General features: G+C 32.8%; 1 protein-coding gene across 1 annotated transcript in view; it reads right to left on the bottom strand.

Annotated features, from left to right (window-relative positions):
- LOC150096012 (uncharacterized) overlaps positions 1–13,709 on the bottom strand; it is a 70,820-nt gene that overhangs the window by 14,685 nt on the left and 42,426 nt on the right. Inside the window, exons 3-5 of the mRNA XM_090409422.1 lie at positions 13,274–13,373; positions 9,225–9,285; positions 3,579–3,601 (exon numbers count right to left, since the gene is read on the bottom strand). Coding sequence (XP_090265548.1) covers positions 3,579–3,601; positions 9,225–9,285; positions 13,274–13,373 — 184 coding nt within the window. The remainder of the gene's footprint in view (positions 1–3,578; positions 3,602–9,224; positions 9,286–13,273; positions 13,374–13,709) is intronic.

Genomic DNA, 13,709 nt, shown 5'->3' with positions numbered 1-13,709 from the left:
CTTATACCACCATACTTCAGCATTTCTGGTCGAATATCATCTACTCCTGCTGCCTTTCCACATTTCAAGCCTTTGATGGCTTTTTCTACTTCAAGTATGGATATGAATTCCTGACTGCATGCCTGGTCAGTGTTTTTTATCACTGTGCTGTCATCACTACTTGTTTCATTTAGCAGTTTTTCAAAGTAATTACTCCATACTTCAAGGATATCTTTTTCTCCTGTTTTCATGTCACCTTTATCATCTCTAATTCCTTTTACAGCACTCTTTTCTTCATTCCTAAGCTTCTTCAACAACCTCCAGAATATTTTGCCACCTTCTTGATATTTATTTTCTATATTCTTGCCAAAGTCCTCCCATGACTTTTGTTTAGCTAGTTTTACACACTGTTTAGCTTTCTTACATTTGTCTCTGTATTCTGTAAGAGTAAAAGCTGACTTATTTGCCAGGAACTTTTGATATGCTTTCTTCTTTTCCTTCACTGCCTCTTTAACTTCCTGTGTCCACTAGGGAGTTCTGATTTTTTTTATCCTTGCACACAACCTCACTACACACCTCTCTGGCAGAATCAATCAATGTTTTCTTCAGAGTTTGCCACTGAATCGCCAAGGTTTGATTCCCGTTCTCAAACTCTTTCATTTTCTTTTCAATAATCTTTCTGTATTTTATTCTACAGTTCACATCTGAGAGCTGCTCAACTTTTATTCGCTTTAAAACTTTCTTACATGTTATTCTTTTCAATATGAAATTCAATTTTATCCTGCTCATGACTAAATAGTGATCACTTCCAATTTCAAATCCTCTGTACACTCTGGTGTCCTGCACCAGGGAGAAAACATCACTATCAACAATAACATAGTCAATGAGACTTTTCTTATTCCTAGCCTCTTCTCTCCATGTGAATTTGTGCACATTTTTATGTTGGAACATGGTGTTAGTAATAACCAGCCCATGTCCTGAGCAGAAATCCAACAGATATTTGCCATTATTATTAGCTTTGCTCTTTTCTCCAAATTTTCCCAAAATATTTTTGTATGTCTCACAATCATTTCCTACTCTGCTATTTAGATCACCAACAAGAACCAACTTTTCCTTTTTCATTGTGTCAGTTGCTTTTTCTAAAGCCTCAAAAAATTCCTCCACTTCTACCTTAGTAGAACCTTCTGTGGGACCATAGGCACAAATAAGTCTCATTGTCCAGTTCCCCATTCTCATATTTGCCCACATTACTCTACTTGAGACTGACTGCCATTCAAGAAGATTAGCCTCGTATTTTGTGTTGAATACTATGGCTACTCCTTCTTTTCCTTGATTGTCATTGCCTGAATATAACATTTTGTATTTATTGCTCAGAAAGATCTAACCAGTTTTTGTCTTTTTTGTTTCAGTCACCCCTATTATGTCGATCTGGTACTTATCTAATTCCTCAGCTAGCTCCATTTCTTTGCCATTCAGGCTTCTTACATTGATAGTACTGATCTTTAACTCTGGTGATGTTGAGTTGGGGTTTGTTTTCAGATTTGTTCCAGTAGCTGACTTTTCGCTGTTCGCCCTGGTTCCCTGGCGAAAACAACGGGGGTCTTGTTTAACCAGGCAACGCCCCAGCCGGCATGAAATTTTGTCATGTTGTACCATCATTTTTTATTTTGGTTTAACCAATAAGAATACAATTTGGTCAGCTAAATCCCAAATTGCTAGCCCATCCTCGTTTGTTCAGTATCAAAGTAGATACCCAACAGGGTGCACCACTAGAAGGTGAGGATTGGACATTAGGTCAGAAGCCCTGGTCGGTTCTCCGCATTCCTTTAAAGGCTATGTGGAGGTCTCCTCTCAGTTATACAGCTTTGACCCTTATCTGTAAATTGCATGTGTTCTGAAGGGCCGATTTGTCTGTATGTGGGATGAAAAACCTGAGTTTCCAGGAGAAAAAAACCCTGCTACCTCCGTATGAGATCGGCTAACTCACCTTCGATTGAAACCGTCCATATAAAGATTCCTCCCATCATGACGAGAATCGAACTTAGGCCTTTTCTAATCGAAGGGCACAACTACTGTCGTTCTCCAAATTGTGCTATGGAGGCGCTTATATTAGTTTTATAACACTTCAGTAATGCCCTAGAATTTTGGGTAAAGAGCCAACGACATTGTAAAAAAAGGAGCACTCCTAAACGAAGGTAGGCTATATTAGCTATTAAAATAACAATATATTAATGCCTGGAGTTCATGGGACATAAAACCTTAGTTTCCAGGAGAAAAACCAGCTTGCCCATGCCAGAGATCCCAAGACTTAACTTGAGAATAACTGAAAAAAGACTTAGAAAAATTTTCTCTAATTGGTGACCAGAATCAAACTCAGAATGGCATTTCTTCACACTGCCTAGTGCTATGGATGCAAACACCATTTTTGATGTTAAGAAAATTAATAATGACTTAAAAGTATACAAATTTCAAATTGACAATCACTTGATCTCTCATCTCAAATTAAAAATTTCTGTATAAACAGCTTAAATTCATATATAATGATAATTACTGCTGAATCAGACTGCCAGACCAAATCTACAGACAGAAAATGTGAAATACTGAAATACAGCAGCTTAGCGATAGCAAAACCACAAGAATGCACTGCTTTGCATTAATGTAGTAATGAATGAACACATTTTTAAGGTTAGGGAACATGACAATACTTGTCTGCTTCTCTTCAAAATAAAAACAGAAAAAATCCTTTGCCCACCCATGGTACAAGTGCACTACAGGTTTACAAAAATCTTTTGTTGGTGGGACTATAAAGTTGAACGTAATCAATCATTACAATTAAAAATATTTATTTAAAAAATTTGAATAGTCAAACTACTTTTATTGTAAAAATACTTATGAAAATTTTAAAAAATTGAAATTTTAAAAACATTTTTATCAAATTGAAAATTAATTATGTATAGGGACATTATTTTGATACTGATACTTTACAGCTGGAAAATGCTCTGCATGAGATTTACTTTAGGCAGAGGGCAACTTCATATAAATCAACAATGAATAGGTTAATGGAAAAATAAGTAGTGCATGAAAGATTGAGCAGTCAGTAGGAAGGTGTATCCTCCAGGAAATATAAAACAAAATCATGTTCATTACACTCATTGATGTGGAAAGATGTAAGCATATCCTTACAAAATTTGTGTTATATGAATATAGTAATTGTACTAAACATAGAATATTGAATGTCAGCTATTAATTTTACCCTTTAGAGAAACAGAATCCTCATAATTCATCAAATTTAATTTACATATAGGATATATTTTTACTTTACTGACTATATAAATAGCAATGGATGTTTTTTCACATAATCTTAATCACTGATAATTTCTTTATTACTATGATTACTTCTATATATATAATGTCACAGTCAATTGTCACTATAGCAGAACTTGTAGGAGTCAAAGGAATAATTTATGATAGTGACTTTCCTTTAGCATAGCACAAATGCTATGAAAATCTAGCCAGGACTTTTCGGTAATTTGAATTAATATGCTATAGCAAAAGTTCACTGCTTTCAAATTTTATGGGATCAAAGAATAAAAGGATACATTGACAGACTAAGTTGCTGAAGCTGTAAACAAAATAAAAACATAATAAATATCTAGGTAAAAACCTCAATAAAAATTTAATGTTTATAAATTGCACTGCACTTGTCCAAAATAAATGTCTGTTGCAAATATCAAGCTGAAAGCACATTGAAGGAAGTGCACGTGAAAATTTATCCACACTCACATGAAGAAAACGAGGGGAGAACAAATGAAGAAAAAGCACGTTTTATGTGTACAATATTAGACAGAAGACAACTAGTCAGTTAAACAGTTTTAACTACATTTACATATAACTTAGCTTGCCTGGATTTTCCCTATATTCTCTAAGAGCATATGCTAACTTATTAGCCAGGAATTTTTTATTAACTTCCTGCATCAACACAGAGTTCTGATTTTTCTATCCTTGCAGACAATTTTACCATATGCTTCCCTTGCACAATCAATGTTGTTGCTTTTTTCTGATTTGCAACTCAGTCACTACAGTTTGGTTCTTATTTTCAAACTCATTCAATTCTCACAATAATATTAGCCCATTTCAGTCTATTTGACTAGAATTTTATTCAAAACTTTAGCATACTTTTTTTTTTAATTGGATATTTATTTTTATCCAGCACAACACCAGGTGATGTTCACATCTTATAAACTCTTGTATCTTGTACTATTCTGAAGATATCATTATTGTTGATAGTGATGTTTTCAGAATGGTCCAAGACATCATAACTATAACTGTTGACAACTGATATCTTGGACCATTCTAAAGATATAACTATCAACAACAGTTATTGCTGGTGGAACTTTTTTTGGTGTGTGTTCTCTGTGTAAAAATAATCATAATTTACAATTGTGAATCTTTTTATAGTTGTTTCTCCATGTTAGTATATTATTAGTTTTGGTTTTGTAACACATATGATTGGCACTTGTGATGTGCCTATTTTTGATATTATTAATGTTAAAATGAAATGTAATGCATCTGATATACTTACTAGATTCTGAGTTGTAATAATTTCAATCATCTTTATTGTAATTCATGATTGTTAAATGTTGAGATATTAACAATTTTAACTTTTGTTCTTTGTGATGAACTTCTCTTTATGCTAATGAAGACAACATATCAGCCATTACTACCTAACTTCTCGCTTGCCATTTACATGAAGTGTGTATGCTCATCGAGGAGATTAATGGATGGTTGACAGCTGAGAGAAAGAGCATTCAGAACCTGGTAAATGAAGAAAACATGACAAGACAGAATGAAAGTTTGAGAAAGGAGACCAGAAAATTTTTAGGAAGTTTTTAAAAAATGTGACAGCCAGGAGAATATTAATAGAAGATTCCAAAAAGGAATCATAGCATTGTGAATCTTTAAACTGGAAGAATTGAGAGTGTCAAAAAGTGATCAGTAAATAAAAGACATTTCAGAAGACATTCTAATTCAACATTCAAGGAAACACTAATGAAAAGTTTTATCTGCTGTCTAAAGGATGCCAGATTTATCTATTATTCTATTGGAATAAGCAATAGAATTAGTAAAATCTAAAACTGTAAAGTAGCTTAATATGAAGAGCTTTACTTAGACATGTTGTTTATGAAATAGTATTAAAAAACTGGCCTTTCTCTCTCTCTCTTTTTTTTTTATTAAAAAAAAGGGTAATTTGTGCATCATATGGGACTGCAAGAGGTAAGAATAATTATACTCCTGTGAAACAGGAGGAATGACTGAAAAACTGTATGCTAAATAAGGAGTTTGATGATAGATAAAAAAAAATAAAATAAAATAAATAAAAAAAAAAAAGGATCCCATGGAAGTGAAGAGATAATTTTATATTTTCAGAAAGGGTCCAACAAAGAAACTGACTGATGAACATTTTGTTGTTGTGAAAACAAAATGTTATTTAGCCTGGCAGACATGATTAAGTATATGTTAAACAAACCAGTTACAGAATGAGTCAAAGAGTGAATGATTTTATTCTTTTAAGATAAGCAGAGGCTCTAAAGTGTAGACTTATTTTAGAAGGCCTTGGATCCAATTAGTTTTGTAGTTATTTATTTAATTTTATTTAAAAGGTATATAGTGTTTTAGTTTTCTTAAATGCATATATCTTTTTTTTATTTGTTCTCAAGTCAAAATCATTTCTGGATTCAAAAAGAAATAGTTATAGGTCACTGCACCAATCGGATTGAACTCTTGTGTAATTACTTAACACTTGGTGTTAAGTAATTACACAATCTCTTTACTAGATATAACATAAATGGTGCAGCTGACAGATATTTTAAATAACCTGAACAGCTGAAACTGATGATGTGATAATTTATAACATCTCCACACAAAGTATTTCTACATATCCCTTTTTGCTAATTTTTCAAAACCTTTCTATATATTTGGAATTCATTTTATACTCTGCTGGTTAAGTTTCCAGCAACAATCAGGTTGCTCTCCCTCTCCTTGTCATGCCTTGTTTAATGATCCCCCCCCCCCCAAAAAAACTATTATTTTCTGCTACTAGAACAGTCTGTGGAATCATAGGAACAAATAAGTTTCACTCTAAGTTTTTCATTTTGAAATTTGATAGGTTCCATTTAATAGGTTCATCTACAGATTTATCTTTTTTAATCTAATCTTTCACCATCCTTTTCATCTGCGACATAATTCTTCTTTCTAAACCATTCTTGGTCTTAAAAGAAATCTTTCTTCCAGGCATCTGAAGGTACATTTTTCCTACAAACTATTACTGCATGTCTTGCCATCTTCCACTTTCTTGTTATACATTCTTTTAAAAACATTCTTTCAGTTCCTATTAACCTTAATACTCTTATTTTGTCCTTCAAGAAATCTCCGGTGCTCCCCAAAAGCACCACATCTCAAAGATCTATATTTTATTACTTACAGATTTTGTATAATTTCCTGTCTCACACCCATAATTCAATAAATAATACTTAATATTTTATTATCATCAAATTCCTGATATGTACCCTCAGGGTGGGGTGTATAGGATATTATGACGGTAGTAATGGTACTTTTCATACATTACAAACTTCCTGTTGACAATTTTCCTCCAAATTAATCTTGTTATCTGCCAGGACTTCAGTACTATCAGATCTTATATTTAAGTCTTCTGAAGCACTTCTTACTGAATCAAAAAAACACTTATTTTCCTAACATTTCCTCTCCCATTCTGTTTAAGTTACCATACTACCTGAGGTTAGCTGCTCACAATCTGTCTACTAATAATATCAAGTTCCTTCTTAATATTCTCATTTTTAATATGATGCTACCACTGATACCATGTGTTCAATCCCCTAATCGTTTCCAGACCTTTTATATCTGTGGTCTCCATCTTTGATCAAGCATTTGATTTTTAACCTACCTCTCAAAGCCATCAGCTAAAACTGGTTTGAGCTATCTTGTATATGGCTAGTTTAGTGCTTCCACTTGCCATCTTCACTAAAAATTGTGCCTAAATAGTTAAAATGTTTTACTTGTTTTATAGATTTTCCCATTCAGGTTACAGTTGATGTTTTCAATGTTGCTATCTATTTTTATAGTTTTTTTTTTGTCTTTTTATTGTTGATTTCGTAAAATTCATAAGATAAAATTAGATAGGTAAGATTCATATGATTTTATCATTCCTATTTTAGTCTTCTTATTTATTCCAGGTGTCATTAATAATTTATTATTCTGAATTGCTTCTATCATCTTTGCAATTCCTGATTTTAGTTACATCTTCTGTTATCATAGTTCAATCTGACATTAAAATTGTATTTTTATTTATTTATTTATTTTGCAAATCACCATATAGAGTTGACCCCCACTATAGCAAACGTGTACAGACACCACAGGAATAGTTTGTTATAGTAGATAACTTGATATGGTAAACTTCCTTTTGATTGGCATTGTGCTTATAGGCTTTGGCTTAGAATTTTTTGATAGTTTTTATAGTGAATGAGCGTGTAGCAAATTATTTCAAATTCACTTTCTTCATAATCTATTATGTATATATATATATATATATATATATATGAAACAATATAGGAGAAATTGTGCACTCCTGTATCACACTTTTTTTTTTTTTAAATATCTATCATTTCCACATTAATTTCATTTGGGAGAGGGTTTATATATCAAGGCAACAAATACTCCAGCCAACATGGTATCACATTTTGTTGCACCATCATAATATATTCATGTATTCAGCCAATAAAGAACACAATTTGATCAGTTAAGTCCCAAATTACCAACCCATCCTTGTTCATTCAACTCTTGTCCTGTCTTCTTTCTCACAAGAAAGTTCTCACTTCACTTCCCCTTACTAATATCTAAAATCATACTCAGATCTCCAAACATGATCAGATTTCTTTTCTTAGATTAACATCTCTAGCCTTTTTCAAGATCAAACATATCTCAGCCAAAGCTTCTTTAGCTTCCAAAATTACAAAGTATATTGAGCATATAGTGTTAACAGTATAATATCAAATCCACCCAACCATGACAATACTGCTCACACATGGGATGGCGAACTCCCATCCCTCTCTTAAAAATTCTTAATATTATCCAGAAAAGAGTAATTCAATTAACAGATGATCCCTCTCTCTCTCCCACATGCACACACACACAGATTCACTCCAATCCCTCTATCTCAGATGTTCTATTTTTGCTTATGTCTCTTCTGTAGGTATTTTTATGCACAATGTTCTACTGAACCAGCAACCATCAATTCCTTCGCTGTCTTCCAAGACTAAAAACATGTGCAGCTGCTGGGCAATGTGCATTTTTTGTCCAGCTTAAAACTTATCAAACCAACTTCTCTTGCTCCTCTTTCATTCCATTTACTTTTGTTCTTTCAAATGGCCTCCCTTGATCTATCTTCTCCTAAGATTACAACTTTCAACTATTCAAGAAACACATCAACATATTCCTTCTTTCTTTTTCCCATACACATCAGTGTGTGGGTCTCAGAAAAATACAAATCTATGTGGGCACCAAATAAAGAAAATATCACAGAGAAGTAAAGAATGAGCACTGATCAGAAGTCCTAATCAAGTGTCCAGATTATTTTGCAGAGACCAGACTGGGTTCTACAGTTGTAATTCCTACTAGATATTAACTACTTTGCTTATTCAAAATGCTGATTAGCTCTACAGCAGAAGATGATCATTAAATGGATTTTTTTTTTCCTGATCTTCCCATAAATACGCTGAGTTAGACCATGCATCATTCTGGCTTCTAATATTCTTCTGCCTTTCTGCACAGTTTCATATTTGCTTTTCCCAAGCATATGATATGACTCAACTGATCAGCTTCAATGTCAAAAGGACTAAATATCTGAATACTGTTGAGAGTATAATCTATACTAAACAATTTTATTATACCAGGAGTCTCCAAACTTTTTTTTTTGATAGGCTGAATGGTAATCAGGATATAAATTTATTTCAATCTGTAAAACTACCTCAATGAAAACAGAAAAAAATTGCAATACCTACCATTCTATATCTTTACTATCTACTATCTTAAATTTACCAAAAATGCAGTTGTACTTAATTAGTTATTATCCTCCTGACTTGTAAAATTGGTATAAATTTTGATGACCAAGATACAGCCTACAAGCATTAGCTTGGAGATTCCTGTACTTTATCATATTGAATTATACCTACATTTTCCATTAATTGAGCTAGATGATCTTTAGCCATCCTTATACCTTCATCTGAGTGTGGTCTAACAAAGCAAATACAAAAAATTATAATTATATTTTTTCATCTTCTTAAAAGTGAACCAAATGAGAATAATTTGTGGAAATATAATATGCAAATATTATGAATAGTAAAAAATCTTCTATGCACTTCCATTAAAGACCAACAGCATATGTTGCTGTTGATCTTTAATGGAATTGTCCATACGATATTATAATAACCAGAGGCGGCTCGTGCATAGGCACTGCGGAACTGCAGCACTCCCAATTTTTCTCAATATATAAATATATTTGTTAATTTATTTATATTTGCTTGTAATATTTAATTTTATCATCAACAATCCCATACAATTCTCTTATTTTGTATAAAAAATAATAAAAATCCATCGTGTAGCACTTAGGAGGGCAAAGGATGCTAGCAGCACTGTGTTTACCACAGTGTCATATTGCTACACGCGAAAGCATATGCACGTCATAGTGAGATGCGAGCTATTAACGTAATGCGCACTGTCTGTCATGCAGTTCCACAGTTGTTTATATGCAGTTTGCACCAGTAGTAGAGTGTTCACAGTGCTTATCGTGTTTACTCTATCTCTTTAAATATTTGGACATTACAATTAAAGACATAACATTTGTTATAGTTTTTATTTTAGAACATTATTGGAGTTATTGACAATCATGACCTCAGAAATGCAACTCAAGAAATAAGTTCTGTGACAGTAGTGACTGTAAGTGAACTACAAAAACTTAAATTTTCACAGTTGACTCTCGCTGAGAAAGTTTCTATTAAAATAAGAGGCCGTCCTTTACCCAACATTCAGATATCTCAGCCAGGAGTAAGCAATGATAAGAAGCCTTAGAAGTTTTAATACAGAGTGGTATAAAAAAAAAGTTGGCTATGTGGTTGTGAAGTGAAAAGTGCACTATTTTATTTTCCATGTTTGTTGTTTGGAGGTAATACGAAATGGACAAAGGATGGTTTTGTAAATAAAAATAAAATGAAAGAAAAAACTGAAAAACATGAAATGTCAAAAAAATTTTGAATTATACTAAACTGTATAATTTTATCGATAATAAACAATATTTTTTCATGAAACAAAATAAGAAGAATATATTTTATTTTTAAGTAATTTTGAATTATACCAAACTGTATAATTTTATCGATAATAAACAATATTTTTTCGTGTTTATTTTTTTTTAGAAATTAAATTTTTTAACATAATTTAAATTTTTACCATAATTTTGATATTTTATCCAAGCACGTATACACTGTACTTACAGTTGTATGTATATTTCAAAAGTTGTAGCACCCCCACAATTTCAAGCCACGAGCCACCACTGATAATAACTAACTGCCTTTAATGATTCAAGTTAGAAGTTACTGGCTACACCAATTAAATGGCATTGTGACCCAAATAAATGAAGCAGATTGTTATATTCTCATCTTGTTTTTGTTCTTCCATACTTGGCAAAATAAAATGGCTGCTCTAATTAATCGGTGGACCAATTAACTGGAATCTACTTTATATAAATTGTAAACAAATGTTTGCAGTTTATATATAGTTATTATGAAAGATGAAGTTGTACATTCTGGTATAAGAAATTACCAAAAAAACACTTTACTAACAGAATAACAAGTACAAGCAACAGGAGTGAATAACATGGTAAGAAGGATTAGATTATAACACGAAATTAACTAAGCAGGTCAAAGGAAATCCTAAAGACAGTTTATTAAGGCTTAAGTAATGAGAAACTCATGTTAGAGGCTTGAAGGAGTGACACAGATAGTAGAAAGCATTAATAACGATACCTAATTCTTCAAATATCTTGTCTCAGTCACTGAAACATTGTCAGGGAGGAAAATATGAGATTTGGAACCCCCCCCCCCCCCACACACACGCAGGGCCAGCTCTACCGAATGGTGCAACACGTGCATTTGCACGGGGTGGCAAAATTGCATTTACTCTGCGTTTGATGAGTATACTTGTCTTTGCTTGATTTTAATTACCCATGCAGATGTACATTTTCAGAAGAAAATTCCACCATTAAAGGGTTAATCATCTCTCTCTTTCTGTAAAAAATATAGTGCAGGTCATTTTTCATTAACTTATGAATTTTCATTAGTTAATGCTACTATTTAGAATTTATGATCAGACATGTTGAAGCCTAACTTAACATCATGGCTTTTAAGACATCATTAAAAGTTTTTTTAGGGGGAAGGGGTGGCAAAATATGCTACTGCATGGAGCAGCAAAATTCCTAGGGTTGGCCCTGCACACATACATGTAAGTAGGGGATGTAAAATTCGATGCAGTAGAATTTTTTTCTCTCTTAACATTGCATCAATTTTTACAGAGGTCACAAATATTGTATATAAAGAATACATTAACTCTGTAGTTGTAATAATTTTGTGATTGAAAAACCATGCAAGTATATGTTAAAACTGTGCGAACGTTAAACTGTATATTTCAAGGGCAATGCCTTAGAAAGCAGCCCAGCATTTGATGTGGTTCCAATTTTTAGAAGCCTTTTTGTACAATGTAAAGTGCTTTCAATTGTGTTTGAGCTTAACCAAATGCAAGTCTCAAGGACAGTGCAACAAAAGGCGGCGAACATCTAAGGATGTCCTGCGTTGGGTAAATAAGATTGTTTTTGTGTGTTCTGTGAGAAACAGAAGTAATCAACAACTTTGAAGGTCACATCCCTTTTTGTGCCGGAATATTAGGGGTTCTCAACCCTTTATCCAGAGACTGCAGGAGAAGTATAAGAAAGGATCAGGAAAAACTCCAGGGTATGCAGAAACGAAGAAAGAAGGCCGTCTCCTCTCATGGTGTCTCAATCCAGCATCGCGGACACAGGTCCGTTAGAAGTCTGGAGAGAAGCCGGGAAGTATCAAAGGAGAAGAGAAGTCAGACCAGCATGTCTTCTTGCCAGTAAGATAATCTGCCATGTGCATCGAGCGTTGAACATCTTTGGCTGCCTAGAAAGCGTCGGTGTGATATGCCTAAAGCCCCGGGAGTCCTCCACAATGCGACACCGCTAAAGGAAAGAAGCCTGCACGAATGTTGAGGGCCAGGACGGAAAAAAGTGGAACCATTAAAAAGATAAAAAAGCCAGTTAAGATATATGTGTCAGAGAAGAACTGTGAGTAGAATTTTATGTGTTTATTTAACATTACGAAAGATAGACTGATAGTCCATGGGACACTTACAAAGTTAAATTGTAATTGTTTGTTCCGGACTAAGAAGCTGAAGATTAATTTGTATAATTTAGATATGAGAAACTTGTTAACTGAAGTATATATTGCATGAACAAATTAGAATTGGGATGAGAACATAGATTCTTGTATGTATTGCTGCATGTTTTAATGTATGTACAATTATTGAGATATTATAATTCTTAGCTTTAGATTTTTAGAAAGAGCCAATTCATTTAAGGTACTGTATAATTGCATCATAGTTTAATAAATATGTTTGTTATATTAAAGAATGTGTATTCACTGATCCTTAATCCAATGCACTGTTTCTAAATAAATACGAACCTGTGAGCGAAGATAATTACGAGTAGCCACGACTGTCCATAAAGCTTAAGATAGATCTAGAGAGAGATTCTGCAAGTAATCTTAATTATATTTAATACCCGTAAAGAGGAATGTTGGTGCGCAGCCGTAACATTAAACAAATTTTCCAAGATTCCAAGGTATTAGAAATTAGATAACCTGTAGTAACTTAAGGTAAAGAGTAACAATAGAGTAAAGAGAACATAAAGTAAATAATAGCATAATATTACAAAGGAACAACAGACAATATGTTTACAGAGGAACTGTGAATGAATTTGCCTGTGTGAGTGGGTTTCCTGTATACCGAAGAGGACAGTTTACCATTTCATATCAGTTTATTTTTTTAGTTAATGTACTATATAAATCCTTTATTTTTATGCTCAAGTCAATTTACAGTAATATCAATGCAATTTTGTAAAATAATTTATAAAATAATAAAATAGTTTAAAACATACCCACACAGCTCTTGCTGAGCATTTAAATCAAAATGAAGACGTGCAAGTCTTTCTTGCTGCTCTCTAACATTTTCCATCTTTTCAAATGTACAATCTTGCCCTAAACATTAAAATAAAAATAAATTTCTATCATACTCACAACAGTTATTTTATACCATACTCACAATAATTATGTTTGTTCTTTCTTGTTATCTGTGTTTTAACATCATTATAGAGATTTCGAGCTGTATTTAATTACTGAACTAAACAATCATAAAAAAGGTGCATTTTATAATAGCAGCATCATTCATTATGAAAACAACTGAATTTTGTTAGGTATGTTTTGTAAAATGTGTAAGTGCCTACTGTATAAGGGCTATTTTCTCTGTATTAGTTACATACAGTCTGTACACTGGCTGAAAGGATTTTATTCAAATTTGGTATTTGGAATCTGTAT

The sequence above is a fragment of the Typopeltis vanoorti genome, chromosome 19 (genome assembly GCF_054136105.1).
Source record: "Typopeltis vanoorti isolate ZY-2024b chromosome 19, IOZ_Tvanoo_1.0, whole genome shotgun sequence".
NCBI lineage: Eukaryota > Metazoa > Arthropoda > Arachnida > Uropygi > Thelyphonidae > Typopeltis > Typopeltis vanoorti.
Note: the sequence above shows the minus strand (reverse complement) of the source record. Positions and strands in the feature narration are given on the sequence as shown.